Source organism: Dendropsophus ebraccatus, chromosome 3 (assembly GCF_027789765.1).
Source record: "Dendropsophus ebraccatus isolate aDenEbr1 chromosome 3, aDenEbr1.pat, whole genome shotgun sequence".
Classification (NCBI taxonomy): domain Eukaryota; kingdom Metazoa; phylum Chordata; class Amphibia; order Anura; family Hylidae; genus Dendropsophus; species Dendropsophus ebraccatus.
Genome location: NC_091456.1, coordinates 22,997,949 through 23,019,750, shown reverse-complemented (window position 1 = coordinate 23,019,750; position 21,802 = coordinate 22,997,949). Strand labels below are relative to the sequence as shown.

The window sequence follows — 21,802 nt, the reverse complement described above, 5'->3', positions numbered from 1 at the left end:
AACACCTATCCACATAACAGGTGACAAAAATGTTATACATTTATACCATTGAGACCCTTACTGATTACTAGAAGGGGTTACCAAACTTCTGTGTCACCTCAAGGAACAAGCAGTGAACATGCATTTGCTCTTAAAGGGAACCAATCAGCACAATCAAGCCGATCTGGTTCCCTGAACTGCTGTATACAGCTCCTGGGACTGGATTAAGCCTTTCCCGGCACCTGGAGGAGGGCGGCACAGACTTTTAGGGTACACACACACACACACCGTATACGCAGCAGATTTGATGCTGTGTTCAGTTATTTAGATCTAATCTGCTGAGTATTTGTTGCGTATCTGCTGCGTATTTTCTGCGTATCGCAGCAGTAAATACGCTGCATTTACGGTGTGTGTGTTTACACCCTAAAGGCAGCTGGCTAACAAGCTCAGGGCCGAGCCTAGCGAAACGTAGGGAATTTGCTCATCCCTACAGAAATCTAAACAGGAGCAGAGCAAGCAGGTGACCACTGTACCATTCAAACCCCTCACTGCAAACATGCAGCAAGATAGTATAAGAGTTCAGAACCCCCATTCTAGTGACTGGTGGTGACCCTGTTGAAGGGTGACAAATCCTCTTAGGGTTTCCCCATAGTGCAAACTTGAACGGTATTTTCAGTATGTATAATCTGGAAAACCTGATTCAAAAAGGCCTTGCCTGTATCTTTGACATATCACAAAATTCCCCTTGTAAATTACCACAGGCTACAATGAACTATTCTCATACTATAGCTGCAAATGCTTTTCAGATGAAAGAAAAGCCTCTTGTAAAATAACCTTACACAAGTATAAAAACATAGAAGATTGTCGGCAGAAAAAGACCACTGGGTCCATCTAGTCTGCCCTTTTAGTACTTTCTTTCTTATTATCTTAGGATAGATGTATGTCTATCCCAGGCGTGTTTAAATTCTGTTATTGTAGATTTACCAACCACCTCTCCTGGAAGTTTGTTCCAGGTATCTACTACTCTTTCAGTAAAATAATATTTTCTCACATTGCTTCTGATCCTTCCCCCAACTAACCTCTCACTGTGTCCTCTTGTTCTTGAGCTCAGTTTTTTACTAAAAAACTTATTTAGCCCTTTAACATACTTAAAGGTTTCAATCATGTCCCCCCTTTCCCTTCTTTCCCCCAGACTACACAGATTCAAATCTTTAAGTCTTTCCTGATATGGTTTATGCCTTACACCCTCCACCATTTTTGTAGCCCGTCTTTGGACCCGTTCAATTTTATCAATGTCCTTTTTTAGGTGCGGTCTACAGAACTGGACACAGTATTCCAGATGTGGCCTCACCAGAGCTCTATACAGCGGGATCACAATCTCTCTTCCTACTGGTTATACCTCTAGCAATACACCCCAGCATACCATTACATATACAGCCTAGCATACCATTATATATATATATACAGCCCAGCATACCATTATATATACACCCCAGCATACGATTTGCTTTCCCCACCGCCTGGTTGCACTGGTGACTCATTTTAAGGCTGTCTGATATCACTACCCCTAAATCCTTCTCTTCTGAAGTCTTTTCCAACACAGTACTGCCGATGTGATACTCGGATAGAGGATTCCTCCTCCCCAAGTGCATTATTTTACATTTGCAAATGTTGAACTTCAATTAAATCGTTTTCCATATTCCTGACACCTCCAGGAATATCAACCCTATTGCACACTTTTGTGTCGTCAGCAAACAGACAAACTTTACCTACCAACCCTTCTCCTATGTCACTTACAAACATATTAAAAAGAATAGAAATAGAAAAGTATCTAACCAAAAGACAATTTCATCTTACTTGATCTATCAGCTGTCGTCTGAATGGATTGTTTTCCTCCAGGACATTGGCCCATAGATCGGCATCTTTTCTCCGGACAAGGTAACGTGCCTCACTCTTGAATAGGGAATTTTCATTGCACACCTAAACCAAAATGAATGATCCATTTACCATTTTCCATTGTAAAAGTAAGGGCCCATTTCCACACTGCAGTCAGAACAATGCCCCCGTGTGGTTACCAAGGGCTATGCACAGTCACTGAAAGTCCCAGACCATTGCACACCCACTGGAGACCAAGGGAACGTGGTTTCATACTAATGCATTTGCATGCATGTGGAAACAAAGCCTAATTCCTAAAGAAGTTATAAGGATTAAATTTTCCTCTTGTGACCTAAAGCACTCACTTTAATAAGTTCCAGATCACATTGGCCCCTCTCGTAGGCGACACAAGCCAGGTGTGGGTCCCTCTTTTCACAGTATTTGCCCACTACACAGCTGTCATAGAAAGGATTTTCCCGCAGGAAGCGTTCAGGGTTGTTGTTGCTGTCAATATAGATCTTGGCCAAAGCGTTGTGCGTTGCAGGTTCCTCACATCCTTCATGGATTCTGGATTCCAGCCATGGCAAAAGCAGCTTTAACCTGATATGGAGGAGAGTGAAGATCTGTAAAACTACCATCCACTCATAACTGGTTACTCACATATAATGCTGCTGGAATAGATGCAATAGGTGATATTCACCAAGAAGCTAGAAGTATGGATTATGGATAGGTTGTTCAATAATGATAATTCTTTATATTATAGTTATACTGCACTACACTTCCGGGTACACGGGCGGGGGTCGGGGAACACGGGAAGGGGGCCGTTCACATACATAGCATACATTACAAAGTTGTATAACTTTGTAATGTGTGTTATTTTGTGAATAATTTCTTAGCGCCGCACTACCCCTTTAAGCCTATGGAATGTGTGCATGCACCCTTATTCATATTGCTAAATAAAATAAAATAAAATGATAGCTATGTATATTTCTGGACAGACAGTTTTCCAATTATCTCACCTGTTTCGCTTCTCTACTTCGGCTACAAGCTCATCAGTAGAAAATTGGCCATGTACAACCATGATGAGATTCTTAATTACATCTTCTGAGCAGTCCACATCTAACAAGCCTCCCACCACTGCTGGGATGCGGCTGGGATTAACCTAGTCACAGAGAACAATTCACAGCTGTAATTAAGATCCATGTGGTATCCTTTTATTGTCAGATGATAAAATACATTCATATAGTAATTTTCATATAGATTTACACATTTAAACACAACATTATCGCACTATAATGTATTTTAGCGGCATGCAAGTGCAGACATGAGATATTTTTCTAGAATTTTTTTTAAACGGGTCACCCAGGATTAGAAACACAAGGCTACTTTCTCTCAAAAACAGCACCACACCCATCTTTACTCTTCACTTGCTTCTTAGCATAACTTTCTCAACAGTTTCTTGTCCTTCCTTTGTATACAAGTTGTCATCCCCCCTCACATCTTTGAAGGTATACTTCCAAGACGTGGATAACAGCAATTGGGCAGACGGCATCAGAAGTATTCTGCTTACCATACAACACCTTTATTCCATTAAAGATACTATACTGTTTGAAGGATAGTCAATGGACTAGTGCGGTAGTAAACGCTTATTATAAAATGATATCCAGAAGTTATCAAGGATTAAAAAAACACATAGCTGCTTTCCTGTAAAAACAGCGCCCCACCCATCCTCAGGTTGTGTGTGGTATTACAATTTATCTGCATTCAGTGAAGTAGAGCTGTAATATACTACAAACTAAGAACAGGAGTGGCTGGTGCTGTTTCTGGAAGAAAGCAGCTTTTTTTTTTTTTCTAACCCTGAATAACCCCTTTAAATTTACACAAGCCTGTATGGCTGATTTCTGCAAGTCTGCCATCAGGGCTATTTTATATTATGTGAAATTAACAGTAATCCTTAAAGTGTCACTGTCGTTATAGTTTTCAAAATCTAAATCAACAGTAGATGTGATATAAAGCAAGTTTGCAATTTACATTTTTTTTTTTTAAGTTATTGTGGAAAACACGGCACTTCCTGTTTTCTGACATAGTTTTTATCTCAAAAAACAGGAAACAAAGAAAACAAGAAGTCCTGTGTATCCCAGGCCATCTGAGCGCTCACAGAGAGAAGTCAGTCATGTGACTGATGGACACTGAGCCGTGACTCTCTGTACTGGCCGGAATTCCTGTGTTTAGTCTGTTTTTTTCAACAGCACAAGTCAGAAAATCTACCTTCAGGAGACTGGACCTGGATTTCTGGTAAGTTCAACTTTCTTTCACAGCAGGAAATCAACAAAATAAATAATGAATGTAAATTGCAAACTTGCTTTATATCACATCTATTGTTGATTTAGATTTTGAAAGTTATAACGACAGTGACACTTTAAAAGGAACCTGTCACCAAGAAAATGCTATCTAATTGCCATAGAGCAAGAAGAACTGAGCAGATTGATATATATCTTTGTGGGAAAAGATTGAGTGTAACTTGTAACATGTTGAAATCATTGAAATCCCTGCTCATTCTGTGGTAAGGAGTCCAGTGGGTGGTGTCACTCAATGGACTGGACTCTTTACCATGGAAACATCAGAGATTTCCATCAAAAAATTACAAGATATACAGAATTTTTCCCCATAAAGATATATATAAATCCGCTCAGCTCCTACTTATTACATGATGCTGATAGCTTAGGTGGCATTTTCATGGTGATGGATTCCCTTTTATTACCAGATCAGCGGTAATGTTTGTGTTTGGTATTTCATGAAACATGACATTAGCACCATGTATTTACTACTAGAATAGTTTAGTGCTTTACAGGTACATGCCTTTTCACAACAAGGCATATACGACAACTCACCTTCTGCACATAGATTTCAATGTACTTCTGGAGATTGTTTCGGTACAGATATAACACCAAGTCATGGACAAAGTCAAACCGGTCACAGACAATTATCAGTGGAAGCTGGTCTGTAAGTTTGGCCTCCTGGTGGTGAAAACAGAAAAAAAAAAGTTCAATAAGGATATGTTTTTGTTATCCAGAATATGAAGAATAGGAAACAATATAAAAGGTAGATACAGAGAGTAAGAGAGGTCTGTCAGGATGCAGGCCATCCATAGGGTTACTTGTCCTATACAAGATCATAAAACTAATTTGGGTTTGTGGAGTATTTTTTTTTTACTCTCGGGAAATCCTGATCAAGCGGCTCCAGGAAACCATCAGTATTTCCTAACAGTAAGGAAATCAAAAGGAGTGCCTTCTCGATTTTTCGATTAGGAAGAGAAAAAAAAAATGCAGCGTCTGTAATTCCGGATGCTCCCATAGACTTCTATGGAGGCATCTGTGATGGAATTCCATGCGAAAATAAAACAGGTTCTATAATTTCCAGACCTATTTTCCGGAATGGACACGCTTCAGGAAAAATCCTGAAGGGTGTCCGTGTCAAATAGAATCCTATAAGTCCTAACATAAAACATGTGATGCTTTATAAAAAGAACGAATTTAATAAAGTAGTCTCAAATCCAAATAACTGAATTAAAGATTCACCAAGATGTAAAAAGTGACAATGTGTGTTTCTTCCACATGAAGAGTCTTTGCACTTGCCTTAAGAAAGTTCTTGACACGTTCTGGATTGTAACAATTGCTCTCCCTACATATTCGCTCAACCTCCTTTATCTGTCCAGTCTTACATGCTGCCTGGATGTATTTGAAGTGCACATCAGGGTCTTGGCTGAAATTGACAATAGATCCCAGAAAGTAGAAAAGTCCTGAAGGAAAAAGGACAAAACATGCATTACCAAATTGTTAACTTATTACAGTCAATTGTAACATGAAAAGTAACATAATACGTATAAAAAAAAAAAAATTACAAAGACGTGTCTGTCACCATGATCTGGAAGTCCACAGCAACAAAACAGACTGAAGAAACTCAATCATTACCGGGAACTGAAAATAAAAGGTTATACTGTCTGTGGTGAATAATAGGTGTGAAATGTGAGTAGGCCTGAAGTGTTTTTACTTTCCTGTGATTTCTTATTGTATTGTTTGGGACTCTGTGTGTTAATGGTTCTTGTCTTTTTTACCAATGAAATATATTAAAAAAAAAAAAGGTTTTGCATAGACACAACAGCAAAACATGACCGATTCCTGCAGAGAAATCACCAGCAACACAATGGGGACCTCTCAGCAGATATGAGCCCTTAAAACGGCACTCTGTTCTATATAGAGAATGGGGAAAGGAGTTGCAAAACTGCCTGGGGAAAAAAAATAAAAAAATGTTATTTTATATATATATATATATATTAATAATAATAAATCTAGAAAATTATATAGAAAATTATATAGATTTGCAATTTACCTCTATTTAAAAATCTCAAGTCTTCCCATACGTATCAGCTGCTGTGTGTCCTGCAGGAAATGTTTTCTTTTCAGTCTAACACAGTGCTCTCTGCTGCCCCCTCTGTCCGTGACAGGAACTGTCCAGAGCAGGAGAGGTTTTCTATGGGGATTTGCTACTGCTCTGGACAGTTCCTGTCATGGACAGAGGTGGCAGCAGAGAGCACTGTGTCCGACTGGAAAGAATACACCACTTCCTGCTCGACATACAGCAGATGATAAGTACAAATTATAAATCTATATAACTTTCTGAAACCTGTTGATTTGAAAGAAAGATTTTCACTGGTTAACTCCTTTAATAGCTGGGAGGTTTTGCTATACACCTTCAATAACGATTGTTTGTTTGCCAGTTAAATCTCCTGCCTGCCGCCAATCCTCCCCATAGACATTAGCGCTTGACATGGCTGAGCGATCCTGCGTTGTCTATGGGAAGGTGAGGGCTAAACCACAGCTAAAGCGATCTCGCTGAGACTTCTCTGAACAACAGATGATGTCAGTGGGGATAGGGTTCGGCTGTCATGGAAAATCATGGCTGATCATACCTTCATAACTCTTGAAAGACTCAAACAGCTCGACCAATGACTGAGTGCCCAACTGTTCATGGTATTTGGATGCCACCTGCACACAAAGCTGTAGGTTCTGCCGGATGTTGGCAGACAGCATAGCTCGCAAACATTCAACAGAGTCCTCCACCGACAAGGAGCCAAAAAAATTCACCAGCCACTAAATTTAAAGAGAAAGCAGGGAAATAGTATAGTTGTGTGGTGAAGACTTTACAATTTAATGAGGGATTAATACACAACTGAAGTAACATGTATACTCTGGAATGAAACAATAATAATAAGGCACCTATCAAAGCTCACCTCTGGGTTCAGAAGGTGTGTGTGTACCACAGCCCGCTTGATATCATACAGGTCTGTATAATGCTCCAGGGCTCTCTGCAGCAGTCCTGCTTTCTCACACAGTTGGGCAATGTGGGCCCGGTCATAATGAGTAAACATTTGGTTACCAAGTATTGCATCTGCAACCTGTGAGGGGGATAAATGAAGTCAGAGGAGTCGGAGAGGAACAAGACGCGGTAATGTTAGGCTTTCACAACAATCCAATGTTCTTCATCTCAAAACAACAAAGTAACGCAAAGAATTAATCACCTGCGGAGCATGAATCAGATTCATCTCCAGGAGGCGAGTCTGCAGATGGCCCTCCGCAGGCCTATTGTTCTTCAAAGCATCCAGCAGGAATGATGTACACTGTTGTACAAGGCTGTTTTCCATGAAGACATCCACAATCTAGGATATTAAAAAAATTATAAAAAAAAAATCAGTTTGTCGCTGATCCAAATCATATGCTTCGATAAACATCAATGAGAACATAAAATAACTATGAAACTGCAAAGTTTATATACACCATGGTACTTACAAATCTGGCATTAGATACATCCTTCTCCAGATGGGTACAGCACAAGACAGCCACTCCAGTTACATTTTTAGGTTACACCTTGGGGTGTGTTCACACTTAACGGATCAGCAGCGGATTTCACGCTGTGAGTTTGCAGCGAAATTCGCTGAGTGTATGTTAATGCCGGCCCCCTAAACCTGCAGCGGCCCGGTGCATACAATACCATTCCATGCTTCGGGGGCTCCTGGCAATCTGACGTCCTGCTCAGCCAATCAATGCGCTGCCCCCCAGAAGACACTGATTGGCTGAGCGGGACGTCAGGATGCCGGGAGCTCCCAAAGCAAGCCGGAGCGTGGAATGGTAATGTATGCACCAGGCCACCGGCAGAGGTCACATGATCTCTGTCTCTTCTGTTGCCTCATCTGTAACCAAAACAACAACAAACAGCAGCCTTTCCTTAGTAGTATAGGGGAAAGGAGACACTGTAGTTTCTTCTCTCTTTCTCTAATATAGATAGATAGATAGATAGATAGATAGATAGATAGATAGATAGATACTGTGTTTACTGTGCAAAGCAGAAGCAGATGGAGCTACTGGTGGGTGGATATTATAAGACAGAGGCAGGTACCTGGCAGTTAGCTCTGATGTGCAATGCATGCTGGAAGATGTAGTTTCCCAGTTGGATGCCATGATGTAAAACTTAAAGGGGTTATCCAGCACTACAAAAACATAGCCACTTTTCCCCCTTTTGTCTCCAGTTCAGGTGTGGTTTGCAATTAAGCTCCATTTACTTCAATGGAACCGAGTTTGAAACCCCAACCAATCTGGAGACAAAAGAGGGGGTTCCCCTTTAAAGGATCTGCTGCAGACATCTTGGTGCCAAGTACTACAGGACACCAACAAAATGTATTGGCGTTTTCACATCACAGCTGTGGACCTATACAATACTGAATCTTCATGTTCTGGATGATCAATGTCGCTCATTCCTTTAATAAACTAGCAACAGGTCCATTATAAGTATGGATACCAAACATTGACTCATAATTGCATTGTGTGGGCTGTATGACCTATGTAATTAGTTTACACAGGACTCTGCAACAATAACGTAATTACAGTTTAATTATTGAAAAGTGGGAGTTTAATGGGTCAATTAAATCTAAAAATAGAAGGAAGAATTAGCCAGAGATGCATCTGGATCACCAGTTCATCGTTTCACAGTAACGTTTACTTTCGGAAGTGGCAACGCAGGTCATGTATCATAGACCTCAATTAGGCAATGAGTAAACAAATACAACAAAGGCAATATATTCACCTGGTTAATGTTGGCCAAGGGCTCCTCATCCTGTACAAGCATCTGGGAGAACTGTAGACCCTGATCCGGACTGATCCTCATAACACTCCGAAGTAAAAAGATCCAATCAGGTGTGTAACCAACCTATCAAGACAAAATAAAATCACTGTCCAGTGATCCGCTACTGATGCGGGAATACAGCAATCGGTGGTAGTTACTTACCTTTTTGGCATAAAGGACGATCTTCTGGAACTGGCCAGTTTCTGCAAAGCACTGAATAACTTTGTTTGGCACACTAGCACGCAGGTAAACGCTAAGTGCAAGCGTAGGGTCCACAGCCTTAACCAAGTCTCCCAGCTCCTCAGAGCACTCCAGCTAAAAGGGAAAAAAAGTGAGAAAAAAATTCAATCAAAACTTTTCCAAAGGCCAGACCAGATTCACTGTGAAAGATCAGTTTTACCATATGCCATGTATAGGGGCCATCTTGTTTTAAGGCCAAGCACCTAAAACGGGCATGGGGAACCTTCGACCCTCCAGCTGTTGCAAAACTACAACTCCCATCATGCCTGGACAGCCAAAGGCTGTCCAGGCATGATGGGAATTGTAGTTTTGAAACAATTGGAGGGCCAAAGGTTCCTCATCCCTGACCTACAAACCACCTTTTAATACAATTTTAAGTGTTTGCCTCAAAGAGGATTCACTCTATACAGTAAACCACAATGAAATTTAAGAAAGAAGAAGACAGAACAAGCCAAAAAGCTATGTTATATAACCCCACCTTATCTTCCTTCAGCCACTTTTCCAAGAGCTGCTTGCGCCCTTGTTGCAGGACCGGCCTGCAGAGCTCCAGAGACTCCAGTTTGTTCAGCTGACCCTGATCTAGAAGAATCCCAAAATACTGAAGCAGAGGGGAAGCTTGTCCAGGCTGAGCAGGTACACTCTGAAACTTCCTGATAGTCTCCGCAGTACGAAGGATTCCCTGGAGGAATATTGAAGACGTGATGTTAAAGAGATGAAAACTTTAGGCTCTTTGTTAAAATCTGCTTGAAAACCATTTGCCAAAATACCTTTGGAGCGGAAGCAGCCACCTTGGCAGATTCAGAATAATTCCCTTGGGCAAACAAAGTGTTAAATTTCCGGGCAAAAAGCTCCTCAGCACCTGCTAAGTTGCTTCTGACGGCCATTCGTAGTCCCAGGTCGGGATTCTGTAGGACATTTGTAGCGTAGTTCACAATGTTGTCTTCTTCCACACAAACTGATAGGACCTAAACAAGGGACAGAACACGAAAAGCACAAGGTAAGCCTGCAGCATAGAGAACAATGCTGCAACAAGTTTCACTGACTAAGGGTATGTTCCCACTATGTAATACGCACAGAGACTTCAAGCGGATTCCAAGGCGCAGCCTCCGCTTGAAGCTCCGCCCGTCCTATAGACTCAAATAGGGAAATTCCGCTGTCCACCAAAAGAATTGGAAAGAGCAGTCTATGAAACGGGCAGAGTTTCAAGCAGAGGTCGCGCAGCGGAATCTGCTTGAAGTCTCCACACGAATTCCATAGTGGGAACATACCCAAACCCTTTCGCAGCAATATAATTTTTTTTTTTAACCAGTTATGGTTTATGTACATGGAAAAGGGAAAAAAATAGGGGAAAATCATATTTTTTATTCATTGTTTTTGCAGAAAAGCACCAATAAACAGAAATTTTTATTACAAACATACAAGCTAGGAACACAAGCGATGATTAAATATAACATATTGTAAGCCATGGACATGTTATTCTAAGCACCCACGACATCTAAGTCAATTTCACAAACTTTTAGTTTTTATTTTACCTTTACTATTTCTTTCCCTATGTAAAATCAGATATAGTTACTTAGCTGGAGGCTAGCCGTGCCCCGGATTAGGCAAACCCCCAGGTCTGCCTCTCCATCTGACGTAGCTTGCTTGGCTCTGATTGGCCAAGCAAGCAACAAAACATATGACTAGTCAGGTATTAGCTGGAGTGGGTGTGTAGATAAGTGGACAGTAAGGTACGCTGCATCATGGGATTTGTAGAAACTCCCCATTGCAGAGACACGAGGTTTGGGAAATATGAAGACCTGGACGAATGTTTATGATGCTTTGATGATTTCAGAGCCGTTCTTTTTACATCTAAAGCCATCGAATCTGGCTTTATATTTATAGCCGACTTGATCTTTTGTGCAGCTGTAAAAACCATCATTGGTCGCACATCTGTTTTAACAATCTGTGTGGCCGATAATGTATTTAATGGTTGCACGAACGATACAGCGATAGTTCATTAAGTTCGGCCACGCAATGAATCTTCCCTTGTAAAGCACTGCAAGCGAGCCCTGATCAGCTTGTTTGTTGCAGTAGTGCACCTTAATACTATAGCTCTTCACCCTGCAATATCTGGATATACAGATTCCTAAATTCTAACATCCTCACCTGTCCTTTCTTATTCACACCAATAATTCCAGAGGTAGGTTCATAAGGAGCTGTAACAAAGATGGTATCAGCGCTGATCCGGTTCATGTAAATGCAGGCACCAGACTCTAGATCATACAAGTGGATGTAGCCATATTTCGTGATTAGATAGATCACACCATGTTTAGCTCCGATCTATACACAAAGGCAAGGAGAAAAGGAGATGATAAATCCATAAAACATTTAAAAGGATCCTGTCACCCACCTTACCCCTGGATAAAGGTTCATATACTTACCCTCTCCTTCAAGTTCCGCCGCTAAGAAATAGCCGCCCGCTAAATATGAAATTGAGCAGAGATGAGTCCTATGTCGTCTATAGGAAATCACTGCTCCAGTGATTTCCTGTGGACATTGAACTCGGTGGCGATTTCTCTGTGGCGGGACCAGAAGAGGGGGGTAAGTATACGATCCTTTATTCTGGAGTAGGGTGGGATCTGACCTGGGTCTCTAATAAATTTTCACTTCAAAATGAATATAATCTTATTTTAAATGGAAGAAAATCGAAAATATGAAAGGTATTAACTGTGCTAGATGACAGGGGACTATAGAAGTGATCAGGATCCATTTATAAGGTGTAAGAAGAATGTTAGGCCGTTAATATTTCAATACCTGCATAGCCACAGGAAAGTCTGTCTGAGCTTCAGGAGGAAAGAAAACATCCACAGCTTTCTTTGCAAAGGGCTGGTTTCCATTGGCAGGCTGTCCGACCTCTATAATGTGCAGCTAGATGGAAACAGACAAAACCATGTTACAGGCATACATATATACAATATACAGGAAAATTTAAAGGCAACTGAATTAAAAAAATTTTTGGAAAACAATTGTTGAAATTTAATTTCAGTATTAGTTAGAAATGACAAGGGCTTCATTAAGTTCAGAAAAAGTGATATATATATATAGCATTATTTTTTCACTAGGTTTATGAGACAAGTGTTTACATTATTCCATGTAATAGATGGTGTACACATATACTAGCCCAACAAGGGGCCGTGCAAGGATGCAAATGAGCGCCGATCAGTGAGATTGATGCTCATATGCAGTGCCTTTACAAGGCACAATTTATCAAGCAGGCAGGCCACACAAACAAAGTCTGTATCGTTCACGTGGCCATTTAAAGAAGAGAAACTGACAGCACGGATATTCTATCCATGCTGCCAGTTCCCAGATGCCATCACATCAGCAGTGTATACTTACCATCAGCGCTGCTGTGATCCGGCATCTTCACCTTCTTCCTGACAGTATCACACATGGAGAACAAAATACTATAGAACTCCTCTTCATTGACTTGCCAGTCTTAATGTATTTGCAAAACAATTATCTAGTGAATGCAGTAGTTACCAGCCCCAGTGTCAAAATGGGGCAACAAAGTCTAAAACCAAGAAAGGTAACAGCATCCCACAGGTGCATCTGTGCCATGCTGGAGTAAATTCTATTTTTTCATTATATCCGCCTTTGTGGGATTCTGTGACCTTTCTTGGATTTAGTATCACACATGTGTCCTGCTCTCCCGATTCTCTATTCAGTGGCTGGCGAGCGGGTCGGGAGAAGGGCGCATGTGAAAATGCCAGGAAGAAAGTGAAGATGCCGGATCACAGTAGCGATTGATAGTAAGTATACACTGCTGATGGGCTGGCATCTGAAAACTGGCAGCAAAGACAGATGCATATCAGTGCTGTCAGTTTCCCTTTTGCAATCAGCGGCCCATTTTCTGTTTACACAGAAAGATATGCAGCCGATAATGATACATTTTTAAAGCCCCTATTCCACAGGCCGACTGACAGGAGCAAACAAGCACCATTAGCGCTCGTTTGCTCCTCGTTCCGCGCTCGCTGCCTCCGCTATGCCACGCGGCAGCAGTAAGCGGGTGAGCCCAGGGGGGAGCAGCCCGGGTGATCGCTGATCGTCCGGGCAGCCCATAGCATACAGCAGCGGTCTTCTGCCACTGCTCCTATTCCACAGAACAGCGGCTACATATCGTTGCTGTACCAGTCGTTTGTCTTTCGTTTTCAACATGAACGATGGCTGATCGTTGCCTTCTATTTCACGGGACGATTATTGGGCGTAACAGCCGGTAATTGTTCCCGCGCAGAAACACTTGAGAGAGAAGCAAAAAATCCCCCCCCCCCTCACTTACACACACACACACACAAAAATGTACTTAATTTTTTTGGCACAATGTGGAAAAGGAATTTCAACACATTTTTGCTAAGTGATTCCCAGCTGTTTTGCATTGACCTGCAGGTCACTCTGTGTTTCTTAGGAGTGGTTGATTTTAATACATATTAAAAAGAACTACTTTTGTTTCAGACTAACTTACCTTGCCACCTGCCTGACCACGGACAGCAAAGCAGAAAAGGGTTGAGGGTTTTGAATTTCTTTCGATTTTAAACTCAGCAAAAGCTGCAGCGTGGCCCTCTATTGGCTGCGAGACCTTCCTGTCCACAGAATACAGCTGCATTGCACCCACCACACGGTTTTGCTATAATAGAGTATAATGATGTGAATAAGAATTCAATGCACACAAAATGTTTATTCATCAATATAAAAAAGATTATATATATATATATATATATATATATATATATATATATATATTAAAGAAATTTACTGTACTCTACAAATATATCATGTTATATGAATAGACAAAGGCTAAGTGGAAACTAAACACATTTTACAAAACTGTAAAACCCAACTGATGTCAGAAAGTTATGATGATTTCTAATTTACTTCTACTTACTTATCAGTTGCTGTATGCCCCGCAAGAAGTGGTGTATTGTCAAGCTGCCACTTCTGCCTGTGACAGGAACTGCCCAGAGCAGGAGAGGTTTTCTATGGGGATTTGCTGCTGCTCTGGAGAGTTCCTGACATGGACAGAGGTGGCAGCAGAGAGCACTGTGTCAGACTGGAAAGAATACACCACTTCCTGCAGGGCATCCAGCAGCTGATAAGTACCGCAAGACTGGAGACTTTTAACCTGAAGTAAAATACTAATCTGTATAGCGTTATGACACCAGCAGATTTGAAAGAGAATACATTATTTGCTGGAGTCCCCCTTTAGGAAAATTACCTATTTTTAATTGTTTTATAGTTTAGTTTCAATACATTTAAAATAACTTACTCTCTTTATGATCATTGTGGACACTAGACTTCCTGTTCTGTATTGATCACTTTCCAGCAGTCTCCCCCTTATCACCACAGACAGGGTTCCAAAAAGTGACACGCTGAGGCACAGACCTCCATGGAATGACCTCTGCACAGGTCACAAAGCATACCTAGCAACCTCTCCCTTACAAGTGAATATGGACGGCTCCAAGATATATTTCTAATTTTATAGGCTTGTAAATTCTCACACAATCAGACGTCTACACCCAACTTATGTCTCTCTTCCTGAATCTTCCGAAGCAAAGATAAAGGAGGAGATGAATGTACACAAAGACAATACCTGAGCAGAGATGCCGATAAGAAGCAGCCACTTCTGCTGTTCATCCGCCCTGTAGTTAATGATCTGACAGCCAGCCAGACTTGCATGGCGATCAAACATCTTCTGTGGCTGAGAGTCTCCTTCCATGCTCCAATGGTAGACGGCAGTCTCAGTCACTAGGGCCACTGTGTTGACAGATATCCACTTCCAGAAGATAACCTCCTCAGACATGGTGTGAGCCTTCATCTTACTCTTCATCTCAATGTTAAAAATCTGGAGGGTTTTTCCAGCTGGAGAATGAAAAAAGCAGCAGAAACAATATAAGATCCCAGATTCAGGTTTAGAGCGAATGTACCGCCTCAATTTACATACCACCTTGTTGGTGTGGCTACTGCAAAGATATCTCCTTCCCCCAGGTGACACCGCTCTCTCTTTTCTCTAATGGTTCGTTTACACAGAGAGATTTATCTGGCAGATTATTGAAGCCAAAGCCAGAAATGGATTTGATAAGAGGATAAACTCTTACCTTTATGACCTATATTCTGCTTCTGGCTTTGGCTTTAATAATCTGTCAGATAATGTGTGAGTGTAAACACACCATAAGCCAGCCTCAATGAAAATGATGGGTAACTAGAGATGAGCGAACCTGGAGCATGCTCGAGTCGATCCGAACCCGAACTTTCGGCATTTGATTAGCGGTGGCTGCTGAACTTGGATAAAGCCCTAAGGCTATGTGGAAAACATGGATATAATCGTTGGCTGTATCCATGTTTTCCAGACAACCTTAGAGCTTTATCCAACTTCAGCAGCCCCAGCTAATCAAATACCGAACGTTCGGGTTCGGATCGACCCGAACCCGCTTCGCTCATCTCTATGGGTAACCTCAGGGAGATCAACCAGACCACCACGGAGACACCATCGCAGCAAAGAGCACGGGAACCAGTCGACCAATTTAGTAAACCACATCAGGCAAATTAGCGCAGTGGTGCCAATGAGATGGTATGTAAAGCTTCATACCGTCACTGAGGTGGTACATTTGCTTTAAAAAATATATATATATATTATATATATATTATTATTATTAATAATAATAATAACCTAAAACACTGAAAATAAGTGAAATGAGTAGGTAAATGATACATGACGATGAGCTAGCATAGAAGACAAATGAAATCCCTAAAACGCATTCCAATTTCAAAGTCTACGTTTGTTCTTTAAAAAAAATATCATCTGTTTGACAAAATAATAATTATAATAAAAAGAAGAAGTAACAAGCTAAAGTGAAAAGTTGCTGTGCATCTAAAAATTCATATAGTATAAGATCTGTTATAGAGAGGGGTGATGGTTGGAGGGTATATAGGGAAACATTTCAAGAAGATCACCTCTTTCCTGCAGACTACTCCCACATGGAGATCACATTTCTATTCCCCTCTTGTATGTATGGGCTGTCTTTTTTTAAAGGATCACCCCCTAGGCTGTTTCTAGAATAATTTTGGGTGGTATAAATATGTATGGTGGTTATACAGTTCCTACTAAATGCATCTTGTAAGCAATGCTTTACCCATCTGTATTATACTGTCTATGCACACACCAGAATTTATTACACAGCATGAAAGGTCTTGGTAAATCTGGAGCCTTCTTAAAGTGTAACTGTAATTTTTTTTTATTGCAGAAATCAGTAGTATAAGCGATTTTCTGTAATGGGTTTTATCAGCCAAAAAAGCATCTTTCTGTGCTCAAGAAGCAATTTCCCAGCCCCCCCCCCCCCCCCCCCCCGACTTCTTAGGCTGCATTCCCACGATCCCTCTGGAATGCATGTACCGGAGTCCCCCTGCGCCCGGACAGCATCTGTAATTAGATGCTGGGAGCGGGGGAGACTATATTCATAAGCGCCGCTCTGTAATGAAGCAGCCGCGCGGTGCTGTTACTACAGCGCGGCGCTTATGAATACAGTCTCCCCCGCTCCAAGCATCTAATTACAGATGCTGTCCGGGCGCGGGGGGACTCCGGTACATGCAGCCTTATCTGTGCATTATCAGGCAAACACATCTTCATTACAGAGAAGCCAGTGAAGACGGGTTCAGCTCTCTCCATTCTATCCTTATGGAGGGGGGAGGGGCTGAGGGAGATGAGGAAGCAGGAAGAGGTGACATGAAGGTCAGCTGTTTGTAGACTGTCTGGGCACCTAAAACATTGGATTCAGGGGTCAGTGCTTATCTATGAACTTACTGAGAGAAGATTGCAGGGTGTTGTGCTGTGCAAGACTGCTCCGTGCTCAGTCACTCCTAACAGCCCCTCCCCTCTCCATAGCCACATAATGGACACAGAAATCCTGCTTCTTCTGAAGTGAGGGGGGAGGCTGGGAGATTGCTTTTTCAGTCCAGAAGGAAACTCTTTTGGTTTATAAAACCTATTACAGAGTTTCTTAAAATCGCTTGAACTGTTGATATTTAATGTTTTTTTTTTGTTTTTTTTTTAAAAAAGACCCTGAAATGACAGTTACGCTTTAAGGCCCTATTCCACGTGGCGACTATGAGAAGCAAAGGAGCGCTATTAGCACTCGCATGCTCCCTGCTGACTGCCGCTGCTATCACTTGCGGCGGCAGCGAGCGGGTGAGTGCGAGAGGGGCCGCGGGGCTGCCCAGGTGATCGCTAGATCGTCCTGGCAGCCCATAGAGGATAGTGGCGGTCTGCCGACACCACTCCTACTTCACGGAGCTATGACAGCAGATCGCTGCTATCACAGTTGTTTGTTTCTAAACATGCTTGAAAGACAAACGACGCAACGATTAGCCAACATGAACGATGTTGGCTGAACGTTGCCTTCTATTTCACGGGATAATTATCGGCCGAACACGGCGAATAATAGTTTCGTAGAATAGGGCCTTTAACCTGTATGTCTAAGGGTCCATTTACACAGAAAGATTATCTGACAGATTATCTGCCAAAGATTTGAAGCCAAAGTCAGAAACAGACCATAAACAGAGATCAGGTCATAAAGGAAAGCCTGAGATTTCTCCTCTTTTCAAAACCATTCCTGGCTTTGGCTTCAAATCTTTAGCAGATAATCTGTCAGATAATCTTTCTGTGTAAATGGACCCTAATGCTAAGTTTACACAGAGCGATAATTCGCCCCATCGTACGATTAACGATTTCGAAGTAACGATTTTTTTTTTAACGATAAGCGTTTAGATGGAACGATATATCGTACAGAAAATTCGTTTTGCGATTGGTAAAGCCTATCTCGCACATAGATAAAATCAGTGAACGACTGTTTACACGGAACGATCTGCAAATTTTTTGCGACCGATCAACGACGATTTATTAACATGTTCAAAGATCAAAATGGACGATTTTTAGCTAATCGCTTGATCGTTAGCTGCGTTTACACGGAACAATTATCGCTCAATGCGATCGTTATCGCAAAAATTCGCCCGATAATCGTTCCGTGTAAATGTAGCATAAGGGCCATACTATGTGGGGTGGCTATTGGAGGAACGTGTAGACATCATCCCATATAATGCAGCCAGCAATCAGCCAACATACAAGCAAAGCCCCCGCTAATCAAATGCCGAACGTTCGGGTTCGGATGGACTCTAGCATGCTCAAGGTTCGCTCATCTCTAATCACTTGTCATTTATACACCACTTTGTCTATTATGGGACGTGCAGCCAAGTGATGGCAGCAAAAGGCACACATGATCCAGTGATTGTTCATACAGTTTCATCACATTAAGTTCATTAACTATTTGACCTCAGAATAACCCTCCTAGCATTACAAAGAAGCTAAAATGTTGCAGATACAGCTTGCCAGGGACTAGTTTACATCAGCTGTCTCAAAAGGGGGGAGGGAGGGACAGAGAAAGATCCACACACATTTTAGTTTTTTCAGCAGAAAGCAGCAGCTAAGAACTGGGAGAAGGAGACTGAATAGATAATAAGTATTGAAGAAATTGTTAGTCTCGCTATGGGCAGCAACATATAAAAAACATTATGTTTGAGTGGAATATCCCTTTAACCGCTTCCAGCTATTCTGTTGTGCAATAGGAAATTGGTCGTCGCCTTTGAATTATCATCTTAGATAATGTAATACTGTAGGTTATGTTCAGACCTCGTAAGAGACCGGCCGTTCCAGGACCCTGCCGGGTCACGGAACGTCTGGTCTCAGAAAAGATCATCCCGGCCGATACTGCACACAATGGAGCGTACGCACTGAATAGCGGCTGCAGAAAACTGACATGTCAAGTTTCTTGCGGCGTCGCTAGGGATCCCGGTTGGAGTGTATACTATGCAATCGGCAACAACGGCCGTAGTTTTTCGAAAATATACATAGTGTGAACATAGCCTAACACTATCTTTCTAAGATACTGGTAACCTGTCTTTCTGTCAGCCTGTTTTACCAATGTAAAGGTAATACACACACGCAACAAAGACCTGGCCAATGTCTTTATCTACTTAACTTCATGAAAGAATATTCTGGGTTTATTAAGTTCTGCATGTTCTATCTATTAATTCATATGACATATTTCTACTTGACTAACATGAACTTTAGCATTAAAGGGGTGGTCAGGGCATGCCGTCGCATCCACGCATCTGGCATGGAAAACTCTACAGCACGCTACACCCTGGCAATCATACCAACCAGCGTGCAGCCGCATCTCCCCATGCCTGATGTCTGATTAGTTAGGAGTATATGCCTGGACCCCCCTTTTAAAGGACATTACATGAAGCTTTAAAGGGAGGTCTCATGAATAAAGAAATACAATAATAATCCCATCAGCACTTCCCTGCAGGTCTTTGAAACATGAAAGGAATTTTCTACTAAAAAGCATTCAATGGAATTTGGCTCCATCCCAGGGAACAGCAGGCCAAAGAGAGATCCCAGAATGGAAGTAATGCAGCAAAATGACCCCGGCCAAAGCTCACCTGCTGTGTGACTCCATGCTAGAAGAAAACACAATGCATTCCCCTCCAAACTGGGACAAGGTCACTACCTAAGAACATTTAATATGGGGAAAAGTTAAAGATTGGTATAAAAGGCTGCAGCTACTTACCGACACAAGAAATAAAAGTTAAAGCATAGAGTCAGGTGTTTAAACATTATTATACCGTGATTCTTATGGCTCATGTCTACTAGAAAGATTAAGCCATGGGTTTTTGTGAATCACTTTCTGATCAGAGGAGCCCTAAAGCTTCCACTGAAATCAATGGGAACCTAAGAAAAGACCCTGCATCGCTGACCATGCCCCAGCACAGCACTACACGGGCGAGATTTCTGCCTGTCCGCACAATTACTAAGGCCTTACCCACATAATCAGGATTTTTTTCAGGTCCATAGATTCCCTCCACTATCCACCCGTACAATCCTCTAAAAGTTACGGATTGGGCATATGTAGTGCATCTGTATTTCTGTAACTACTTTTTTTTCCTCAACATGTCAATTATAACTCATCCATGTTTTTTTTTTTTTTAAATAGCCAATCTCATTGATATCTATGAAAGGATCCATTAAAAAAATCTAGGTCCGCACTAGGACATGTCCTTTTTTATTTCAGCATTGGTTTGCGTCCGTGTAGTCTACTGATCATGTGAATAGCCCACTAGACATCAGATCATGTGAATAACCCACTAGACATCAATGTGCACTAACTCTAATACAGAAATACAGATCCATAGATTACGGGAAGCGTGAATAAGAACTAAGGCTTGGTTTCCCCTTCTGGTACTAATTTTCCCTATTCTGGACAGCTTAAAAATAGTGTAGCATGCTCTTCTATCTAAAAAGAGAAACCTGACAGATCCATTTGTAGTCAAAAGGATCCCTGTGGATCTGTTACAAAATAAGAGTAATCGTTGTATCCATCCAACATAGTACTGACCCATCATGGTACCAGGAGACAGTGAGTCTACGCACCAACCAGTATTTGCATCACTATGTTTGTAGGAAATATGCTCCAGATGCCAGGTTGTAGATCGCTCAGCATGGCAGTGATGGGAGGACGGACTGATAGCCTGACTGGTGTCACGGGCTTTAATGACTTGCTGCACAGATCAGGTTCTTTTAAAAGCACCGTACAAGGAAAGCATAACATTAGGAGACATTTTAGGACCGTATTACACCCAATGAACAGTATAAACGAACTGCTAGATCGGTGGTCGCTTACTGAGCCTACTAGAAAGCTCGATAATCGTGCAGCATGGGCTGTAAATATATTTATATTGCTAGCTATGTCCACGCAGCCCTTGTCTTTAAATTGTACAATAATAAATGTCCACACTCTGCAGTGTTATTCTTGCTTCTGCTGTTGGAAGTTCCAGCGGTGTGGATCGGGCGGAAGAGAGAAGATCACCGTGGAGTGTGGACTGGTATGATAACATTATAATTATATATATAAAATATAATTATCACTCCATGAATAGGGCCCTTAGCTTCTAAAAATTCTGCAACTAAAAGTCAGTTCCATTCATCTGAATCTGGGTTATCTGCAACAGATGAATGAGATGGTCGTAGACCTTTCTGCAACCTGTGAATTTGCCCTGCCGATAGCCCCTATTGCGCACAGGGCGCTGAGGATGAAGGTATGTGTCTTACCCTCATTCTCGGCTAACGCTTTAGCTGTCCAGGCATAATGGGAATTGTTGGAGGACCACAGTTTGACACATATGGCCTAAGATATAAAAGTTCAACACCAAATCAAACAAAACACTAGAGGCCAGTGTTAACACTGCCGTACACAAGATGACCAATAAAGATATAGTAATCTCATTGTGGCTAAGGCTTATTTCTTCTGTCTTACCATTTTTAAATGTTGAAAGCGAATGTATCGTGTCATAGAGAGGCAGGAGTTTCCTCCCACTGGGGTGGGCCAGCCGGGGGTGCTGCTTGGTAAATGACAGGCGCCGCAGTTCAAAAAATGACCACAGC

General features: G+C 41.7%; 1 protein-coding gene across 1 annotated transcript in view; it reads right to left on the bottom strand.

Moving 5' to 3' along the window:
• Positions 1 to 21,802, bottom strand: part of LOC138785304 (clathrin heavy chain 1-like) — a 68,442-nt gene that overhangs the window by 16,238 nt on the left and 30,402 nt on the right. The window contains exons 3-18 of the mRNA XM_069961119.1: positions 14,900 to 15,168; positions 13,775 to 13,936; positions 12,067 to 12,180; positions 11,419 to 11,592; positions 10,038 to 10,235; positions 9,749 to 9,949; positions 9,193 to 9,345; positions 8,992 to 9,114; positions 7,433 to 7,570; positions 7,145 to 7,309; positions 6,824 to 7,004; positions 5,490 to 5,653; positions 4,746 to 4,871; positions 2,874 to 3,016; positions 2,220 to 2,454; positions 1,837 to 1,959 (exon numbers count right to left, since the gene is read on the bottom strand). Of these exons, the coding sequence (XP_069817220.1) occupies positions 1,837 to 1,959; positions 2,220 to 2,454; positions 2,874 to 3,016; positions 4,746 to 4,871; positions 5,490 to 5,653; positions 6,824 to 7,004; positions 7,145 to 7,309; positions 7,433 to 7,570; positions 8,992 to 9,114; positions 9,193 to 9,345; positions 9,749 to 9,949; positions 10,038 to 10,235; positions 11,419 to 11,592; positions 12,067 to 12,180; positions 13,775 to 13,936; positions 14,900 to 15,168 (2,669 nt within the window). The remainder of the gene's footprint in view (positions 1 to 1,836; positions 1,960 to 2,219; positions 2,455 to 2,873; positions 3,017 to 4,745; positions 4,872 to 5,489; positions 5,654 to 6,823; positions 7,005 to 7,144; positions 7,310 to 7,432; positions 7,571 to 8,991; positions 9,115 to 9,192; positions 9,346 to 9,748; positions 9,950 to 10,037; positions 10,236 to 11,418; positions 11,593 to 12,066; positions 12,181 to 13,774; positions 13,937 to 14,899; positions 15,169 to 21,802) is intronic.